Consider the following 22,197-nt stretch of genomic DNA (forward strand, 5'->3'; position numbering starts at 1 on the left):
AGTTATAGTTTTTGGATGTGAGAAATGTGAGGTGTTTATGACTGTGGCCGTGTTTTGTGTAACATACCGGTTTAAAAGCCCGAGCTGGAGCTGCCTGCGTGCCCGTCACTTCCAGATATTTCTCCCAGGAGAAACTCTTAGGTTGCTTATATTCTGTGGAAGGCAAATGGGAAAATGACAATGTGAGTAAATTTGTGCCACCAGAGTTTGAATTTGAATTTCAAAGACTTCATTTTTTCAGCATCGAAATTCGAAGACTTCATTTTTTTAGCATTGGAATTCGAAGACTTCATTTTTTCAGCATTTAAATACGAAAATTTCATCTTTTCAGCATCGAAATTCAAACACTGATTTTTTTTCTCAGCAACAAAATTCAATCACAAAAATCCATTCATTCATTCATCGATCGATCCCCTTTTCATTCCATCGGAGGTCCAGGCAATTAAGGTAAGGTTCACACTCTCCCCACTAGTCATGTGACACAGATTCAAGGTCAAGATTTGCACTTGACAATACAAACACTGACAAGAATGCAAATTGTGAAGCAGCCTGTGTCACTGTGTAAACTTGATTGCCTGGACATTCGATAAAATGAGACAGCCGTCTATTGCTTCTCCGTGGATTTTGCAATGGAATTATTTCCAGGACATTTATTTGCCAAATTTGCTTTTTAAGACATTTTTAAGACCTTAAAATATGATTTAAGACCACAACATCGCAACCATCTCTGATGAAGAAAAAAACCCATTTTAAATCACTGCAAACACAAAACTGTTGCCGCACACGGCTGGTGTTTTTCTCCTCTCGTGTGCGACTCGATGGCTTTGACTCCCATTGTCCCTAACAAAAAAGTCTTAAATAAACCATTTTCCATCCATTTTTGATTAAATTTAAACTTCCCCATCTCTGCATTTTTCAGCTCACCTCTACAACGGCGAATAATCAGGAAATGGCATCATGGCGATAACTCAAGTCACTGACGTACGATGAGGTTGTGGACAACATACTGTATAACATATATTAATCCCAAACACTGGCATTTAGTGCAGGGCCATGAAAAAAACAAATACGTATCTTTAAGAGATTTTACTGCGGGCAACAGTGATTTCCCTGGCATCGGTGTTGTTTCTGGCAGCCCTTTTAATTTTTGTCTTAGTCTCTTGGACGATAATACTTATTAGTCTTGGTCATATTTTTGCCATTTCAAAATGTGTTTGTCTTCGTCTGGATTTTGTTGACGAAAACTCAAGACTAACTTCGTCTAGTTTTAGTCGACGTTTACTGAATACTTATTAAACTTAAAAAATTTGAATCCAAAAATAAATATATAAAAAAAAAAGGTTTCCAAATGTTTTGAATGAACATTGACAGACGAGCACATATTTTAGCATCTACAAATCTATCACGTGATAATACACACTCAGCAGGAAAACGGTACATTATTTTCAATTAATTATACACACCCAGACGCCACAAACTGTATGTAAACAACATGTTGTCCGACAGTTTAAAGAGGACGTTCGCCTAATGCTAACATGAACGCTATGCTAATGCTATGAGTTACATTTAGTGTGTGATGATCACTCAGCACAGACCTTTAAAGGCTAAAGCAACATTGTATATTCTATTTTGCCAAGATAAGAAGACAAATCTTACCATGTGTGTCTCAAAACAAGCAATGGGGAGACTGGAGAGGAATCTAATGGGTGAGTTGGTGGGATGCAGCACATCACATGAGTGACACAACCAGACACTGCGACGATGCAGGTTACCTTCACATAAAATGTCATACATTTACAATGTGTGACGGAAACTATCGCACATTTTTATCTCGTTGTCGTCTCGTCAGACGAAAACTGGCATTCGTTTCGTTATGTTTTAGTCTCCCCAAGACACGTTTTTAGATCGTTATAGTCTCGTCATCGTCATTACAAAAATTGTTCGTCGACGAAATATATTCCTTATAGTCATTGTTGACGAATACAACACTGCCTGGCATTAAACGCATTGACTGGAAATTTAATACCTACTGTAATTTTCCATTAAATTTAAGACAATTTTAGAACTTGATTATTCAGATTTTGAATTTAAGACTTTTTAAGCCATGTGAATTTTTTGCAACTCAATTTTACTGCACAAAAAATGTCAGTGTTAGAATTGTGATGCTGATTTCAAAAAATCCAAACTCAGGTGGCATAGCATGTCTTCCTTAAATTACAGCTAAGCAATGTGTTGTCGACTACGTGTCCGTATGCATTTTCTTATATTTGTACTGGAGGTTGAAGGACAATCATAATCTACACCACAGCACTTGGACACAAACTCAAATGATTATTTGGTAAGTGGGTATTGTTAAGTGGCAAAAGACATATTCATTTATTGTACAGGATATTTACTATTTCAATGTATTTACAACAGCATCCTTTAAACCTTCCAACAAACTCATGGCTACGAATATAATTTTATAGTATTTTGCCACTTTTTTTGTGTGTATTCTTACCAAATGATACCCAATCAACAAATACAAAAATGTGGCCAGATTATTAATTGTGCTTTTAAGTCAATCAAGATGTAACTTAAAAGCAAAGCAGCAGGCAATGATTCATGTCTACATATTAGTTGGGTCACAATGAAGAGCAAAGAGGCTGATATTATCAACTTGATACTGACCCACATGTGCCTTGGTCTGTGTCTTACCAGCTGGTGTGGTCAGCGTAAGCTCGGCCTCTTCGCAGTAGCCGACTGGGTGGATGTATGGACTGCTCGCGTCACACCTTCACACACAATGGGACATAAAAAGAGATGTTTGACAAAGGAAATTGGCGAACGTCTCACTGCCGACCAGGCTCACCAGTAATCATACGTGTCGTCCCAGTTGTCAAAGTGAATGAGAAGTCTATTGTCCACCACGGCCGCGATGGTGGCCACGCAGATCAGTGACGGGTTCTTCCTGTCGACCGCTTCCAACTTCATGCCCGCCCGAAATCCAGAGGGAGTCACAGACTGAAAGAGGATGTCGACACAATGAAAGCGGAGTTTTTTTCAGATGCGGACTGTGCTTGATACTTACGGTGTTGAGGCTTTTGAACAGGTGCTTTGGGGCCAGCTGACCTCTGCAGTTCTTCACATACATGCTCCAGTTGAATTCTCCGTCCTTACAACCTACAAGTCAAATGGATGTTAAATTAAGAAATGATTCACATACTGTATGCACGACTACCCAGTGTGCGTCCCGCTACCTTTAGGCAACAATAGCTTGTGGCCATTCTTCTCACACCAGCCTGCCGGTTTTAAATCCCACGAGTCGGCGTTGGCCCAGAAGTCATAGCACTCGGGGTAGCCATCGAAGTGGAGCCTCACTCGATAGCCTTGGATCTGTCGATTCCATGCTTACATCAATGATTCCCAAACACTTTTTCATGGCCAATTAGTGTAAGACATCAGGTACATGCCGCAATTCTCCCTAAATGGTTCAAAATGATAATAAACCCGCAGTTTCCCTCAGTGCTCTATACAGTGGTATGAAAAAGTATCTGAACCTTTTGGAATCACACAGATGAAAAAACAGTGTATGCTTTAACTGAAAACTACCCAAACATTTATAGGTTTTCATTTATTAATGAGGATAGTATGCAAACAATGACAGAAGGGGGGAAAATAAGTAAGTCAACCATGACATTTAATATTTTGTGGCCCCCCCTTTGGCAGCAATAACTGGCACATCGATAAGGACTAATCTTGGCCCATTCTTCTTGACAAAACTGCTGTAGTTCAGTCAGATTACTGGAATGTCTGGCATGAATCGCTGTCTTTAGGTCATGCCACAGCATCTCAATGGGGTTCAAGTCTGGACTTTGACTTGGCCAATGCAGAACCTGTATTTTGTTCTTCAAAACCATTCTGAAGTTGATTTTAGTGCTGCAACGATTAATCGATTAAGTATTCGATTAGAAAAAAATATTCCAATTAAATTTTGTTGCTTTGAGTATTCGTTTAATTAAAGTGGCATTGTAATAGTTTATTTTGAAAGTGTTTGCATTTAGTTTAATTGATTAGGGTGGATACACTGCCCTCTGGTCTGCCTCTTTTCACATGGCTGAATCCAACTGCTCCCTGTTAAGACCAACGTAAGGTAAGATTTTGTTTCAGCTAATGTTTTTTAATGCTTTCATAATATAGGTATAATTAGCTATTTTTTGTGGGAATATGTGTTTGAAAGATTTTTTAAGAGCAATCTAAAAAAAGTTAGCATTTTATAGCATTTAAGCTAGCGGACTTTGCTATGCAAGTGAGACAATTGTTCTATTGTTGTACTTAGATTACATTAATCTATTTTGCTGCTTCGAGTATTCGTTTAATTAGTGGCGTTGTGATGGCCTGTTTTGAAAGTGTTTGCATTTAGTTTGATTGATTTGAGTGGATAAACTGCCCCTTAGTGGAAACAGTGAATATGACATAACTCATTTAACATGGCTGAATCCAGCTGCTCCCTGTTAAGACCACCATAAGCTAGGTTTTTGTTTGAGCTAATGGTTTTTAATGCATTCATAATTTAGTTAATTGGTATATTTAGTCATTTTTGTGGGAATATATGTACGAACCATTTGTTAAGAGCATTGTAAAAAAAAAAAAAAAAAAAAAAAAAAAAAAAAAAGAAACATCAGCATTTTATAGCATTTAAGCTAGCGGACTTTTTCTATGTAAGTTAGCCAACTGTTCTTTTGTTGTACATAGATCCTCATTAAAAAATAATAATAATAACGTTTGAGGCTCAGCTCAGGTATTTTAATTTTTCATGTTCCTTATCTGATCACTCGATTATTCGAACTAACTAGGCCATCGATTAATCGACTACTAAAATATTCGATAGCTGCAGTCCTACTTGATTTACTTCTGTGTTTTGGATCATTGTCTTGTTGCAGCGTCCATCCTCTTTTTAGCTCCAACTGTCTGAAAGAGGTCCTCAGGTTTTCCTGAAAAGATCCTGATAAATCTTTCAATTCCTTCTGCCATTAATGATTGCAATTTGTCCAGGCCCTGAAGTAGCAAAACAGCCCAAAATCATGATGCGCCCTCCATCATGCTTCACGGTGGGGATGAGGGGTTGATGTTGGTGAGCTGTTCCATTTTTCCTCCACACATGATGATGTGTATTCCTCCCCAAAAAATTCAACTTTGGTTTCATCAATCCACAAAATATTTTCCCAAAACCTCTGTGAGTCTCCAAGTGCTTTTTTGCGAATATTAAACAAGCAACAATGTTTTTTTAGACAGCTGTGGTTTCCTCCGTGTAGTCCTCCCATGAACACCATTCTTGGCCATAGTTTTACATATAGTTGATGTGTGCACAGAGATATTGGACTGTGCCAGTGATTTCTGTAAGTCTTTAGCAGACACTCTAAGGCAGGGTTCATTAAATCCGGACCTCGGTGCCACTTTTCCTGTCGTGTTTTCCATATCTCCCTCCTCCAACACACCTGAATCAAGATTATCAGGATTGTTATCAGGCTTCTGGAGAGGTTGCTGATGACATAATCATTTGATTCAGGTGTGTTAGGGGAGAGAGACGTGGAAAACACGACAGGAAAAGTGGAACCGAGGTCCGGATTTAGTGAACCCTGCTCTAGGGTTCTGAGTATTCTGCGCTGAACTTTTGGCGTCATCTTTGGTGGAAGGCCACTCCTTGGGAGAGAAGCAACAGTGTCAAACTCTCTCCATTAGTAGAAAACTCCTCTGACTGTCGATTGATGAACATCCAGACTTTTAGAGATGGTTTTGTATGCTTTCCCAGCTTTATACAAATCAACAATCTTTTATCTCAGGTCTTCAGACAGCTCCAGACAATGCTTCTCATCAAGACATTTCCTACCAGGTGTGTGTTTTATAGTGGGCAGAGCAGCTTTAAAACACACATCGGTGATTGGGCACACACCTGACTTAAAATGTTTGGTAAAAATTGGTTTCAATTGCTCTTTAAGTCTCCTTAGGCAGAGGGTTCACTTACTTACTTTTCCCCTTTCTGTCATTGTTTGCATGCTATCCTCATTAAAATACAAAAACCCATAAATGTTTGGGTGGTTTTAGTTAAAGCAGACACTGTATTTTCATCTGTGTGATTTTGACAAAGATCAGATCACATTTGATGGTGGTTTTATGCAGAAGTGTGAGAAATTCCAAAAGGTTCAGATAATTTTTCATCACACTGTAAGCCTGTGCCATGATTTTCTTGCTCCTCCCGCCAGGGGAAACTAGTGCTACAAAAAGTATACTGCAGCCCTTTTAATTTTCTTTTGGACGATAATACTTATCAGTCTTAGTCATTTTAGTCATATCAAAATGTGTTTGTCTTCATCTAGTTTTTGTTGACATTTCCTAAAAATGTTTTCGTCTGGAAAATTTTAATGAGCACATATTGTAGCGTCTACAAGGACAATGCCAACTTGGTGATAATACACACTCAGCAAGAAAACAGTATATTACTTTTAATTAATTATATCCACCTGGACGCCACAAACTGTATGTAAAAAAAGTTGTCGAAGAGTTTAAGAAGACGCTCGCTGTTAGCATCAGCCTAATGTGAACGCGAATGCTATGCTAACGCTATGAGTTACATTTAGTGTGTGATGATCACTCAGCACAGACTTTTAAAGGCAAAAGCAACATTGCATATTCTCCCTGGCCAAGATAAGAAAACAAATCTTACCGTGTGTGAGAGTGGAAAGGATATTGCACTGCTGAGTGTGGGGGGGCGGCAAAAACCGGCATTAGGCTCTTTATGTTTTAGTCTCCCAAAACATGTTTTTAGCTCATCATTGTATGATCATCGTCATGAAAAAAGTGTTTGTTGACGAAATATTGTCATTATCGTCATTGTTGACGAAAACAACACCGGTAAAAGGTTTATAGATTTTAACGGCGTTTTAACCGCATCTGAAGATACGGTTGAAAATGGCAATGTCTACATCGTATGGTCGCTATGTGAACAAACCTGTCCAGTTTTCTGCCATTACACTGAATTGCACTGTATTTCTGTTTGTTAGAACTGTATTTCAAGACTGTGCCTTTATGTAAGATTCTACATTTAGGGCAAAACTAGGTAACTTTTCAATTTTGGTCGATTTTGGCGATGCAGGTGGACAAAAGCGGTAGTGTTTTGCCATAAGAATGACTGCATTTCTTTTATTGACCCTGCCATCTTTGCAGAATGTGTGCGAAAGCGTTCGCATCGACTTCCTTCTTTAAAACGAATGGGGAAAGGGGGAAGTGACGTATGCCGTAAAGCAGTCAGCACAATTGTAATATTTTTGTGTGGCCGGGTTCAAGCCACCCTCCTAATTAGTGCCGGTGAAAGCGATACAGACCTCCTCAAGATATATAAGAGGTTTCATTCAACTAGTTGTCAATCAACATATCACAAATGTTATGAAAATATTTTATAAAGGTTAAAAAGTTACCTAGTGTTGCTTTAATGTTGTTGATAAATGGCTTTTAACAATAGATGATACTCATAATTTCAATATTCTCTAGCACCCGGCTTTGCAAGTCTTCTGGGGGAAACGCAAGAGGAAAATTATTCTTTGTTCAAATAAACAGATGTCAAACTAAGTGAATATTTTTAGTAGCTTGTCCAGAGATCATCAATATTTTAGTATGATGACATTTTTTCGTTTGCCACAACATGGAAATTCTATGCCTCGGCTCAACAAATGCCAGCCTTACCTCTGCCGCGGTGAGCACACAAAAGAGGGACGGGTGACACGGATCCAGCCCCTCCAGCTTCATCCCCACCTTAAAACTGTTCCGGCTTTGAGGAAACGACTGATGCTGCGGGGCCAAAACAAACGATTGGTCGGCGGCCAAAGTAAGTAAAGCCGTTATCCTTCTTGACAAGAAGAGGGAGTGGTACCTCTTTGAAAAGTTTAACTGGGGCGGCGATCGCTCGCTCCTCTTCCAGGTATGCCGGCCAGCTCCATGCCCGCTTTTTATTCTGTGGGGCTGCGGCTGAGGGAAGAGTCAAGAAATTAAATAGAAATAAATGGACCTCAATGCATCGTGCCGGACTAGAATTTCTCATGTGCAGTCAACCCTCACTCTTAACCCTTTCTAAGGCAAGTGACTATTTTTTTGGGGGGTGGGGGGGGACTTTGCCTCATAAAGACCTGTCTTCCGAATATGTGGATGGATATCACATTTTGGGTCACGTTAGCAACAATACATTTGGTATAGAACAAGCGTGGCTTACATGACCCAAAATGTGATGTCCGTCCACGTATGTGAACATTAGGTCTTAATAATATATATTATTATCCATCATATTTGTTTAATGAGCAAATAAAAATATGAATCAATAAGATGTAAAAAAAAAAAAAAAAAAAAAAAATTAAATGAAAACAAATACACACTGTTTATGTCCCCCAATAACACTCGAAAGTTGATAAATAATAAAATACAATTTATACATTTTTTTGAATACCTTTTTAGTTTTTAAGAATTGTGAGTGAATTAAATGAAAAGAATATCTGAGGTTTTATCTTTTCTATTGAAGATATATTTTTAATGAAAAATAATAATATTTACAGGTTTCCCCTTGTTTTTTTTTAATTTATAAAGAAACGAAAAAAATTAAAGTTTAATCATTTAAAAATATAAACTCAGAGCAGTGAGAGAGTGGATTGCCGCCTAAACAGCAAAATTCAAAGCATCACTGTATTTATGACCTCTTTGACCCTTTTTCTTCTCATCATATCAACTACCCTGCATATTTGAGTTAATTACGCTAATCAGTTATCAATTTATCACGAAATTCTATTTCTGACCTCTTTAACGGTTGAACTCGTTACACATAATCATTCAATAAACTCTTCCATTTCATATTACACTGATCCCTCGCTACTTCACGCTTCAAACTTCGCGCCCCCAGTCCATCGCGGATTTTTTTTTTTTTCCAATTAAAAATACATAAATGCGTTATTTTATCGAGCTGTCCCGATCCAATCCCATAGTCTCTCCCTCTCGCTCCTGCCGCTATTCTTGGTCAGGCAGTGCACTGGAGTTGCTTATTAAAGTTAACTATGATTGACAAACATTAAGCTTTGACCTTGCCAGAGACTCGACCTTCAAAGCGCCGCATTCGTCAATCATCGTTTAACTTGTTAAACAGTTGCTGTGTCAACTCATTGTGTGTAAGTGAGCAGCTTAAACACGAAAAAAATAAACGCCCAATCCATTTTAAAAAAGTAAAAAAATGCTTGCCTTTATTAAATGCTTCATAGAGTGAGTCCACTCAAATCCTCTCCAGCTGCAAACTTACACACAACTAGTTGCCACAGCAACTGTTTAAAAAGTTAAACGATGATTGACGCATGCGGAGATTTGAAGGTCGAGTCTCTGGCAAGGTCAAAGCTTAACCTTCTGACAATCATCGTTTACTGTAATAAGCAACTCCATTTCACTCTTTGACAAACAAAGAGCAGGGAGAGGGAGGCAGGGAGGGAGAGAGACTTCGCAAGCGGCTCAGGACAGAAAAATCCGCAATGGACTGAGGGCGTGAAGTTTAAAGCGCGAAGTAGGGATCTCTGTAGTCCCCTTTATATTTTTATATGTTGTTATGTCAAATACAAACATACAGGCATAGAAAACAAACATACGGTGCCGAATACATAACCTACGCTGGACCCAACACTCGTCACCCTCATAGACTGCCAGTGCACCAACGTACCAAGTTTGGCCATCTTGGGTCCTCTCCTGCCCTTGGTAGTCTTGGCTTTCTCCTAGCAAAATTTAAACGAAACAAATGGTAACCCTGATATCTTTTTTTGCATGCAGATGCATTTCCTACCTCTGCTTCCTCTTGGTTTTCATCCTCCTCGTCACCAGAATCCATAAAGATTTTCCTCTTTTTACGCACACGTTTACCTAAGGTCTCGCTTTCAGCTGTCTGACACTCTCGTGCTTCGCCGGGTGATGACCTCGACATTAAAAAAAGGAGGGATACTTGTTAGAAACTAAGATCATTCACTGTGAAAATAATAAATACTATAAGTGGGCATGTGATTTGTACCTGCCACTAGACGGCTGTGCACAGTTAGGGCTACAAAATTTTCCCTGTAGGAGGGCATCATGAGCAACGTGACCACCACAGGTTCTGCATTGAGTGAGCGCTCCATTGGGAGCAACTTCGACACTCGGACCAACTTCGACACTCGGACCAACTTCAACTTTCGGACTTTCAAGAGTTGGGGTCTCCTCCAAAGACAAGACAACAGGACCAGGGGCTGCAAAAAGGATGGGGCAGGTAATGGGTAATGCTCACAGCACGATACTGTACTTCATTACATACAAATCACAGTACTTTTTCCTTGAGATGATGCTGGCTGAATATTATTGGCCGGTGGTGGTTCTGTTTTAGTCTGTGACTGGCTCTCTGGTGGAGGAGTGGGACTCTGAGATGGCACCGGGTCCAGGGCTTCCCGTTTAGGCACCGGCTGCTGACATTTAACTTCTACATCTGTCACGATCTCAAGTGTGCCGAACTCTGTCATGCGGAACTAAGAACAAAAGTAATACAAATCAGTCTGAGTAAAAGAGAATCTTGTTTAATAAAGTGAAAAACAGTATTTCATGTTTCCAATTTATAATAGTAGAACAAATATAAAAGCCATTATTTCCCAGAAGAAGAAAAAATAGCCGCTGTCAGACATTCTTAAATGCCAGTACTATTTTAGCCGGTCAAATGAGAGTATCTCATGTTCTCGCATTTATAGTATAGCGCCTACAAACATAGGCAGCAATACTGCACAACAAAACATGATTAACCCCTAGGGTCTTGACTCCTTTTTTTTTGTTTTTTTCTGGGCCGCCAACAAAGCTCAGCAGATATATTGCCAAACATAACATAATTAAGGGTTTTTTTCGCATTAAAAAAAACCAATAAAGTATATTAAAAAAAAAAAAATATATATATATATATATACATATATATATATATACATATACACACGTATATACAGTATGGCGCAAAACACTCAGGTGACTTGAAGTTCCGCTCTGAGACCACCAATTTGGCCAAATTTAAAAATTGTCCTATATGCATGTGTGATACATTATTGGAAAGCTTAAAATCTCAATTTTCTGGGGGAACAAAAATTTTGAACAGGAAGGCATTTAAAAAAAAAAAAAAAATTTAAACAGCAAAACCCTAATTGGAGGCGAGAACACGCGAGAGCAGAATTAAAGACGGCATGATTTTAACGAGATATTATCGCGTACTTCCCTTGTTTCGATCCAAAAACTCCATGTAGCATGTATCACAGAGTGTCAAGACACAGCTGTGAATGGCCACAGCCGGATTTTTAATTTTATTTTATGGGTGAAACATGGTGATATAACAAGGGTCGCAATGCAGAAATTGCAGATAACAAGGAGTGGCTGAGATTTTTTTTTTTTCCATATAGTTACTCTTTTAAACGTTATTTTTCCTTTTTTTTTTTTTTGTTTCGATCGATTATTTATCATCTAACATATCGGGTAAAATGCGACAGTAACAAAAAAAATACAGTTAAGCTATAGTTATGAGGTAGATATCCGTGACTTTTTTTTACAGACGCCAAATTTTTCATTGTGACGTAATTCATTTAAAAGTTTAAAACATGCAAGTGAATAATTTATTAAAGTCGTTTTTTTTTTGTTTTTTGTTTTTTACTCAAATTTAGACATCAATTAATGATTCTAAGCTAAAAATGACAGACATTTTGAATAATAAATATAATTACTTACCTTCTTTTTATGGCTAGGTTGAAACAAAAGCGGTTGCGCGATGTCTGTACACGGGGTTTTCAGGGTAAAATGGACAAATTAAAAATAGTTCGGAGGCTTAGTGCGCCATGATACTGCTATGGCAGCATATAGACATATTGTTCTATCAAGCACAACAGTTATTTTGGCTTAAAATACAGCAGTTTATTTTAAAGAGGAGTGCAAGAGCAGAAACTGCTTTTTCAGTCTTGTCTGTGTGTGTGTGTATATATATATATATATATATATACATATATATATACACATATATATATATATTTATCTATTTATTTATTTTAAATGCTGCAATCTACACACACTAGCGTTGCGATTCACTGGCAGATCGCGATCGACGTAATGAGCACCCCTACACCATACTACAGTATGTGCAGCTGTTGAAGAAGCAGGATGTAATGGACCCAGGAAGTAAAGCGGGCTTTGTTTGAATCTCAGAGAGAGAAATAAGTCTCAGACAGAGAAAGACAGCGACAGATTGAAGTGGTACAGTAACTAGAAAGTGTGTGTCTATTTACAAAGTTAACTACTTATTAGTCATTTCGAGTGTATCAGCATTTATGTGATGTACAGTTCGTGCGTGACGCGACTGATGTCACGTTCATCAAAGAGTGCCGGTGCTCTTAAGATGATATTTTTTGTGTTTAAACAATGTTTTCTCCATTATTAGAGGCCTAAGAAACCCACATTTTGCATATTTCAATATTTGCCCAAGAGTCTTTCAGATGGTTAATTATACTAGGTCAGGGGTCAACAACCCAAAATGTTGAAAGAGCCATATTGGACCAAAATAACAACAACAACAAAAATGTCTAGAGCCGCAAAAAATTAAAAGCCTTACAATGATGCACCACGTGACTACTCTGTTGTACCATGCCACCTCAAGTTTAACTTCATTATAATATGAATGAATTATATTTAATTGCTTTGATGAAAGAAATGCAATATAAAAACTCAAATTTTGAAGACATTTTTATTTTGAAGATTCGAAAAAACAACAACAACAACAACAAAATAGAATGTGCACAAAGTGCCCCTTATTTGGGCAACAAACATAGTGCAACAAAGCGCAGCCTGCATTTATAAAAAAATAAACCCACACCCTATTAAAAAGGTACTGTATATAACCGGAGTCTTTCATTTGGTAGTCACCATCTGTGAACGATTTTCCACGCTTTATTATTTCCCGGGTTGCTACAAAACTTGCAGCAATCTTGGAGTTTGGAGAAGCAACCCACTTCTTAAATCTATTTTTCCGCTCCTTAATTTCTCCAAGAGTAATGCAATCGCACTTACTGACTACTCGGCTGCAATAGTAGTATGCTTTCCCTAGAAATGTCTTTCCACATTACTCAATTTGTGATTTGACAACTTCTCGCTACAGAGCAAACATTCAGAAAATCCTTCCGCATTGGCAATGAATGCAATTGATTCAGCCCAAGAAATGTTGACTCCTCTGTTCTCCTCAGTTGTTTTTCTCTTTTCCCCTTTGGGATCCATGGCCCATCAAATATCCGCCAGTTTGTTTACAACAGCCGCCCTGCTGATAGAAACGTGTGTTGCAGGCTAAGACGCAAATCTTCGTTGAGGTAAATGTTGAAATGTAATATTTATTCTACACTTTTTTACTTTTATTCTACACTACATTTTTTTAAAACGCTCCAGGCAGCCACTAGGGCAACGCCAAAGAGCCACATGCAGCTCTTAAAACACCTGTTAACGACCCTTGTACTAGGTGTTGTCTTTCGCTTTGATGGATTCTGAACAGAAATATAATGTTCAGATCAAAATCCAATGGGCCAATGTGCAGTCGCTAAATGGAAAACATCAAGTTTTTAATTTAAGTACAGAATGGAGTGCATCTGACCATCTCTGGTTGCTATCAAACTGCAGTGCACATGTTAAAAAAAAAATTTTTAAAAAGAAGCAAACACATACACTCGTACCTCTACATTTGATCGCTTCGACACAGGATCTTTTCGACATCCGACGTAAATTTTGACTCGCCATTTTTTTCTACATCCGACCACATACTCGAAATACGAAGATCAATGAAAGCGCCACAGTTTCTTCGTTTTCCCGTGAGATGGATGCACGGCAGATTTTCTTGTGAAAGCAATCAACATGGGTTACAATGATGTTAGTGCAGGTGGTTAAAGCAAAGCAAAAAGGTGATTCTTACCCTTGTAATGAAGATTGAAATAATAGAAAAATATGAGCGTCGTGTGCGCATTCGTGAACTGGCTCGAACAGAGTCTTACTAAGTTAAGGTCACAATTATTATTGTGGTAACATCGCCAACGAAATCGCCAGGCTTTGTCAGGTTTCTAAAAATGTATTCCTTCGACTTGTGAACACAAAACGCCTACTGTCCCCCGCAGTTGAACAAAGTGAAAGTTAAAGAGTCCCATCTCACTTTGTCAAGTCAGCAACGCGATGCGTTCAGGTACCCGCGCAAACACATTCGCTACATTAGAACCCGATTCGTTACAATATTACAGGGATAATTATTATTATTACTAGAGCTGAAACGAATACTCGAGCAACTCGAGTAACTCGAGTTTAAAAACTGATCCGAGTAATTTTATTCACCTCGAGTAATCGTTTATTTTGACAGCTCTAAGCATCACGTTTCGCTCGGACTACTTTTAATGCGGGACAACGCGCTGACGTCACGTGCGTAGAGGAAGAAGCAATAAAAAAATATAAAAAACATTTCCGCAGCCGACAGCCGCTCCAAACTACGCCGACGTTGCTAAAAACTTGCCCGCGTGATGTTAAGTTGGTAGCAGGTAGCATCTGAGGAGTCTCATAGAGATCACATATATGTTGAACTAGATGCAATATGATAGACTCGGCCGCGTCTGGGCAGCGTTAATAAACAGCGGCCATCTTAAAGCAGTAGAGCGCTAAGCGCTAATAAAGAGCGCTAAGCGCTAAAAAAATAAGATTAACGTTACTGTCTGAGTCACTAGCTCACGCAACGTTAGCCCTGCGGAGGGCTAGGTTTCTATTAATTATGACCACTTTCGATGCGTGGCTAACATGTCTTACATACAGGCTTTAACATAACATAGCTTTGTGGAGTGATAAGGGTGTAAAATAAAAACTCAGTAATGCTAACTATCAATTTTAGCTTAGTAGTCATTGCTGGATAAAACACCAAGTAGCACTGGTCCCTAATGTGCTCCAATACAGCCTGTATACATTTATCTTGAACACTGCAAAAACACAAAATCCTATCAGGACTTACAGTTTAGAGTAGCGTAAAACTTAACTAGAACTTAAAAATGGCTTGACACAAATAGAAATTCAATTGAAACAGGTGGGAAAACATCCTAACTTTTAAGTGATGTGTGTTATCAAGCGTAATGGCATTTTTAGGTATAAATATATATATATTTTAGTAAGATCTAAAGGTTTTTTGAGTGAAAGCAGTGAATTTGTCTTTTATTTAATTCTAGATACATCTGAGATGCAATTGTTGGCTGTTTTCAACAATATACATCGAAAATAAAGACATTGATTGACTGAAAATGGTTCAAGATTAGATGAAATGTCTTGTTTTCTCATGTATATTTATAATTGCTCTTCACCTAAAAATATATTTGTTTTATCCGATTACTCGATTAATCGATAGAATTTTCAGTCGATTACTCGATTACTAAAATATTCGATAGCTGCAGCCCTAATTATTACTATTATTTTATTATTACATACCTGTCAAGTTGTACGGTTTCTGCTTAATTTGTACAAGTTAGCACTGATTTTTAAATGTGTACGCCATACGTTTAAAATTTGTACGTTTTTCGTGCATTACGTTTTTTTTCTCTCCGTTCGGATTTTGGCAACGAGACAATGTGCGTTACTACGTTGGCTGAATGACGCGAGAAAAGTCAGAGACACTGAGAGCGAAGTGTTTGTTGTGACGCTGTTGCACACGCGATGTTATGCTAGGTGGCTCCAATATTTCCTGACTGTAGCCGACCGCCTACAATCTACGCCTAGATATCTCATGCATATAGAACTACACGCAAAATGACAGACTCGGTGGCGTTAGTAAACAGCCGCCATTTCAGAGCAGTACACTTCTCAGAAAGGCTCTGTTGTAGTGAACCTTCCTGGCAAACCTAAATAAATTTTTATTTAAAATACTCCTAAATCGGCAAAATTTTGAGTTAAATTTATCTTTAAATGATGAAACAGTTTTAAAACTTTCACGTTGAAATGATATAATAAATAAATGACTTCCAAACATAGCAAAGTTTACTGTTTTTTTTGTTTTGTTTTTTTTTTTTGAAAAATGGAAAACAAAAAACATGAAAGGTAACACCAGTTACTTTGCCAAGTAACTAGTTACTCTTACATTCAGGTAACTGAGTTACTAACTCAGTTACTTTTTGGGAGAAGTAATTTATAACTAATTAATTACTTTTTAAGAGTAAAATTAACAACACTGGTCATAAAGATGAAGTCTGCAGAATGAAAAGTGACATAAGTGGAGATTTTATTCTGCCAATTTGTTGACGAACACAATTTGCCCGCAACTATTGCTGATCGCTAGAGCTGAAACGAATACTCGAGCAACTCGAGTAACTCGAGTTTAAAAACTGATCCGAGTAATTTTATTCACCTCGAGGAATCGTTTAATTTTGCCAGCTCTAAGCATCACGTTTTGCCTGGACTACTTTTAATGCGGGACAACGCGCTGACGTCAAGTGCGTAGAGGAAGAAGCAATAAAAAAATAAATAAAATAAATAAACCTTACTGCAGCTGACGTTGATAAAAACTACACCCGCATGGTATTAGTGTGGTAGCAGGTAGTGTCCGATACGTCTCATACATATCTAATGCATTTAAGACAAGATGCGAAATGACAGACTCGACCGCGTCTGGGCAGCGTTAGTAAAAAGCCGCCATCTATAAGCAGTAGACTTCTCGGCGCTAATAAATATAACGTTACTGTCACTCGCTCACGTAACGTTAGCCCTTCGGAGGGCTAGGTTTCTACCGATTATGACCACTGTCGATGCGTGGCTAACGTGTCTTACATACAGGCTTTATTTAATCTGTAAAAACACAGCGCTGTAGGGTGATGAGGGTGTAAAATTAAAACATAATAAAGCTAACTGTCAGTTTTAGCTCAGTATTCATTGCTGAATAAAACACCAAGTAGCACTGATCCCTAATGTGCTCCAATACAGCAGGTATCATACATTTATTTTGAACCCTGCAAAAACTCAAAATCCTATCAGTACTTACAGTTTAGACTAACTTAAAACTTAACTAGAACTTAAAAATAGCTTAAAACAAATGGAAATTCAATTGAAACACGTGAGGAAAAACACGTAGCTTTCAAGTGATGTGTGTTATCAAGCGTGATTACATTTTTAGGTCAGAAATATGTTTTTTTTAATAAGATCTAGAAGTTTTTTGAGTGAAAGCAGTGAATTTTTTTTCTTTCTAGTCACATCTGAGATGCAATTGTTGGCTGTTTTCAACAATGTACATCGAAAATAAAGACATTGATTGACTGAAAATGGTTCAATATTGGATTAAATGTCTTTTCTCTCATGTATATTTATAATTTTTCTTTACTTAAAAAAAAAAAGTTTTATCCGATTCCTCGATTAATCGATCATTTTTAGCCGATTACTCGATTACTAAAATATTCGATAGCTGCAGCCGTAATGATCACTTCTCAGAATTAGCTAAAGAAATATTCCCTGACTCAAAGATTGCATCGGGGAGTTAATTTATCAATTGACCATTTTAATTTATAATTGGACACACTAACGAACTACCTTCAAGGCAAACTGAATTGTGAGCTGAAGTGCCATGAAGTGCAGCCATCAAGACATGATACAAATGGCCAAAAGTGCTACATACAATTATAACAAAAGTCATTTATAATTTTAATAATCATGATGTAGCCGTAGATATTGCTTGTTCTTTGATTGCTCCAGATTATATGTTACAATACAGTGATCCCTCGTTTTTCGCGATTAATGGGGACCAGAACCCGCCGCGATAAGTGGAAAACTGCAAAGTAGTGCACCCCCCCCAATTTTTAATTTGTGTGTACAATGTATTTATTCAGATTTAGCATTGGAAAGAGATACATATATGACATGTTTTTTCACTTTTTTTCAAAAGTAGTATTTAAAAGATATATTTACCGTAATTTCTGGACTATTGGGCGCCCCTGATTATAAGCCTCACCCAGTAGATTTTTAAAGGAAAAACCATTTTGTACATACATAAGCCTCTCCTGCCTATAAGCCGCGTGTGCCCACTTAGTAACAAGAGACATTGACAAAGAAATATACGGTTTTCAAAATTTTAATAACACACCTTAACTTTTCGTTCCAAACAGCGCCGGCAAACACGGCAGTTATATAGCAGCGGCACGGAAGTTATATAGCATCAGCATGGCGGTGCAGCACTAATTGTGCTGCTTAATAAAAACATAAAAGTCTTTGTTAGCAATCTTCATCTTCCTCCTGTGCATTGAAACCATGGAAGTCTTCACCCTCAGTGTCGGATATGAAGACGCTCAGATGCACTTCGGCACGCACCTACTCAGTCTCCTTCGCTGTCGCCTTCAATGTCTCCCATAATGAGGCAAATTCACTCCTAGCCCGTGCTGTCCTCGTCACGCAGCAGAATGGCCCCTTCCAAACCCGTTGGTGATGGCGGACTTTTTCACATCGCTTCACGCTACCAGGCTCCACCGGCAAACCGGTGCAAAAGCTGCTCTTTGCATGCGGCAAGTCTTGGCAAATGATCTCTCGCCGCTCGTCATCAAAGCTTCCAATAGAACTCGGATGGCCAATTTAATTTCTTCGAGCATTTTCAATGATGCAGGTATGCCAATTCTACTCATGCACAAAGGCGGATGCACAACGCACAAAGTTAAACTACCGGTAATAGTGCAAACTAGCGTCTTCTTCCGCACATATATTCCACGTGTCTCACTCCCACATTCCATGCTCGAGCGCCCCTGGCGGCCGTCAGAAAAATACACAAATTGGCCGCATCATTGCACACGCCGCAGGACCCAAAATGAGGGGAAAAAGTAGCGGCTTGTAGTCCGGAAATTACGGTATATATACTGTCTTGTAATAAATGTTTTTTTGCATACACACGCACATTCATTACAGCCCCCCGCAGTGCGCACACAGAGCCTCGCACCAAATCCTCTCAGATACACACTGTTACCTCCCTTGCTGTGACTTGCGATCACAAACTGCTCACGATGACTGTGTACCTTGTGGACAATCATGCCGGGCCGGCTGCCTCTAACCTCGCCATGCACACACATTACAGCGCGCGCTTCCCTATCTCTCCCCACCCGCGTATGCACAGAGAGATCAAACTTGTTAACATTTATTGGCAGTTAAACGATGATTGACATGTGCGGCGCAATCATCTGTCCCCATCGTTAACTTCATTAAGCAACTCGAATGCAAGCAGTGCTAGCCTGGAGAATCAGAGAGCAAAGAGAGAGGGAGGGAGCGACAGTGACACGGATCCGCGATAGACTGAGGGCGCGAAGTTTGAAGCGCGAAGTAGCGAGGGATCACTGTATTACCAATAAATTCATATTATTTTATAAATTTAATATTATTTTTGTCTCATATTGCACGCTATGTACAATGTTGTAAGATTAGTCACCAATTTGTATGGGCATACGTCACTATTTGTAAGATAGCCAACAGCCTCGGGTTGACAGGTATGTTATTATTCTAATTTTTATTCACAATTTATTTGTTTTGCTCTGTGTTATTGCTATTTGCAATAGTACCAGCAGTATTTATTAAGGATTTAGTATAGGTTTTCGGGCTGTGGAACGAATTAATGGAATTATAATGTATTCTTATGGGAAATCCTGCTCGACATACGACCAATTCGACTTACAAACTAGGTCCTGGAACAAATTAACTTCATATGGAGAGGTACCACTGCATATCACTATCGTCCTCAAAATGAATGAGATCAAATTAATTGTACCCTGATGTCACTTCCTGGCAACGTTGCAATACCGTCCTTCCAATCCAGAGCACCCATCATGTCAAAGTCAGCGCCTTGTGAGGGGCCGTCGTTGGGTGGAGTGTCAGCCATTCCAGATCCTGGAATTATTGCAGGAAAAAAATACCAACTCATTATGAATACGGCCAAAAAAAGTCTGAATATATGCAACAGTACACAGCTCGAACTTTTACTATCAGAGTTTCTTTAACCACTGATTTCATAATCTGGGTCCGCATATGCAAAACGCTACCTGCACTTGTAAACAGCGATTCGCAACATCACCGCTTGATGGCGACTGTGTGTTGGCTCGCAGGGATCCACCATGCACTTGGATTCCACACAAAACACTCACTAATAACACTCTTTTTGCTGGCCAACTAGCGGGGAATTGTGTTGCCTGAGCGGTCCAATAGGGAAAAGCAACTCCCCGTTTAATAGCAAGCACAAGAAAACAGCTACCGACTTAGAGTTAAGCACATAATTTCGTATTTTCCTCGTTTTAACAGTATTTCTTAAAGACTGCTCTTTGCCTTCACGTAAACAACAGACGGCACGGTTTGTTTAACACTTTCCATAAGAACGCCGCTTTCCACGCCGGCAGACTGAACTTGTCATCGTTTTAATTCAATTTCCATTGCGATATAACGTTTTAGTCCTGACGCAGTGTCAAGGCTGGGAATAAGATGATGTTTTGGTGCGGTTTAGGGGCCTCAAGATGGAGAAAAGTAACTAATAAGGCCAGGCCAGTGCGTGTTGGTTAAGTTTGACTTTGTACACGTCAGCTTCGGATTTTTAAAAAATCCCTGCCACAAATAAAAGTGGAGGCAAGAGCGCCCCGTGATTAGCATTCGTATCGGTACAAAATGGCGGAGCAAAGGGGGGGTCGGAGAGGGGGGAGGCCAACCAACACGTTTTAAACTATGTCAATTACTCAAGTTTTGCCATGAAACAACACACACGAGCCGGGCGGGTACGTCGAACAAGAACCGACGCTCGCCGGGTAATTTTCCGGCGGCTTGTTTTCCGTCGCCTCGCTTATTTTCTTCACTTTGTTGTCACGGAATGTCAGCGGCAGCTCGGCTAGCTTAGCGCCGACACAAAGCTAAGCTGTCAGCTAGCTACGCTCTGACTAGCATTAGCATCGGCATTGGATGCAGCCAGCTAAGGGCGAGCCGTAATAAAGAAGTTTCCCGGTTAATAACAATTGCAAAAAGCCCTTAGCACGTAGCACACATAAGCATTCAGAATGATAATAACACTGCGGAATTGGCACCATATTCGACATGTTACCTGATTAAATTCTTCAATAGAAACTTGAAAAACGATTTATTCTCACCGTTTCACAAACCGGAGTGGGGAAAATGACGCCTGCGGGCTGAAATGACACAGGATGTTATTTAAACAAAAAGGTCCTAACTTAGAATAAATGACCTTTCTTGAACCTATTGTGTTTTAAACAAAAATGTGGAACTCACCTCGTTTCTCTTTTAACTCTTATTTGGAGTCGAGGAAGCTGCGCATGCGCGGAAGATGCGCTGCTCTGACAAGTTTGTCTTGGAGGAGAAAAAAAAAGTTCACTTTACGATCAGTGGTCAATACAACACACGCGCACTTCCACCGGTGAGCGCTTGTGACACAGCCCACCGAGGAGTCACTTTGACCGGCGTCGTTACACACGAGCAACCGGTCGACCTGAGCGAGCTCCTGGCTGTTGCTTATTCGCATTGTATGCTGTTAACACTACAAAAACGACAATTCCCTCGTATTTTATTCCACGCCACCTCCATATTTACACTGATTGTAAAACAATGCATTGGAATCCGACCTTGTGATGAAGCTCGCGTGCTCCTAGTTATTGTCTTTTAGCTACGCGTGGACAGCACATGTGTGTGTGTGCTGTGCGGTGTGCTATGAATGCATGTGTAAAAAGCGGATGAAACATGCTTTTTTTTTTTTTTTTTTAAACAAAACAGAAAAGTCTAACAAAACAAGGACGTGTAATTCTTACGCAACGCGTCGGGCTTGAAACGTAACCCGAGTGCAGCTACTAGCTTTCACTGAGGGTCCGACTATATCTTAAAACGAGTGAAATTACCCACTTAGGTTTTTTGTTTCAGCTTACTTGGACGTGTTTCAACCTCCCCAAGTGTCCCCGTTTAACCGCACTGTCGTGCATAATGGCAGCAAATGGCTACGACGCGCTTTAGCCTGTAGCATCGCTGTGATTAGTTTATAAGCTCAAAAACACACGTCACCTTGTTGTGTTTATTCGCCGTGTGTTGAGGTTGGGGCAGGTGATTTGAGTGAACAAAGGCCATTACTGCTTTTTCTGGGGTGAGGTGAGTTCATTTAAG

General features: G+C 39.2%; 1 protein-coding gene across 6 annotated transcripts in view; it reads right to left on the bottom strand.

Moving 5' to 3' along the window:
• l3mbtl1b (L3MBTL histone methyl-lysine binding protein 1b) overlaps positions 1–22,119 on the bottom strand; it is a 38,728-nt gene extending 16,609 nt beyond the window's left edge. The window contains exons 1-15 of one of the 6 annotated variants that reach the window (XM_057835169.1): positions 22,099–22,119; positions 21,319–21,396; positions 21,180–21,218; positions 19,823–19,941; positions 10,352–10,547; positions 10,061–10,274; positions 9,839–9,968; positions 9,719–9,770; positions 7,907–8,001; positions 7,720–7,824; positions 3,240–3,375; positions 3,071–3,162; positions 2,852–3,003; positions 2,671–2,774; positions 68–153 (exon numbers count right to left, since the gene is read on the bottom strand). In XM_057835169.1, coding sequence (XP_057691152.1) covers positions 68–153; positions 2,671–2,774; positions 2,852–3,003; positions 3,071–3,162; positions 3,240–3,375; positions 7,720–7,824; positions 7,907–8,001; positions 9,719–9,770; positions 9,839–9,968; positions 10,061–10,274; positions 10,352–10,547; positions 19,823–19,933 — 1,473 coding nt within the window. In that variant the 5' untranslated portion in view covers positions 19,934–19,941; positions 21,180–21,218; positions 21,319–21,396; positions 22,099–22,119. Of the gene's footprint in view, positions 1–67; positions 154–2,670; positions 2,775–2,851; positions 3,004–3,070; positions 3,163–3,239; positions 3,376–7,719; positions 7,825–7,906; positions 8,002–9,718; positions 9,771–9,838; positions 9,969–10,060; positions 10,275–10,351; positions 10,548–19,822; positions 19,942–20,093; positions 20,237–21,133; positions 21,297–21,318; positions 21,568–22,098 lie in introns of those variants that run through there. The other 5 variants (XM_057835174.1, XM_057835171.1, XM_057835172.1 and 2 more) reach the window with 5 other exon arrangements.
• Positions 22,120–22,197: the final 78 nt, after the last annotated feature.

The sequence above is a fragment of the Corythoichthys intestinalis genome, chromosome 4 (genome assembly GCF_030265065.1).
Source record: "Corythoichthys intestinalis isolate RoL2023-P3 chromosome 4, ASM3026506v1, whole genome shotgun sequence".
Lineage (NCBI taxonomy): Eukaryota > Metazoa > Chordata > Actinopteri > Syngnathiformes > Syngnathidae > Corythoichthys > Corythoichthys intestinalis.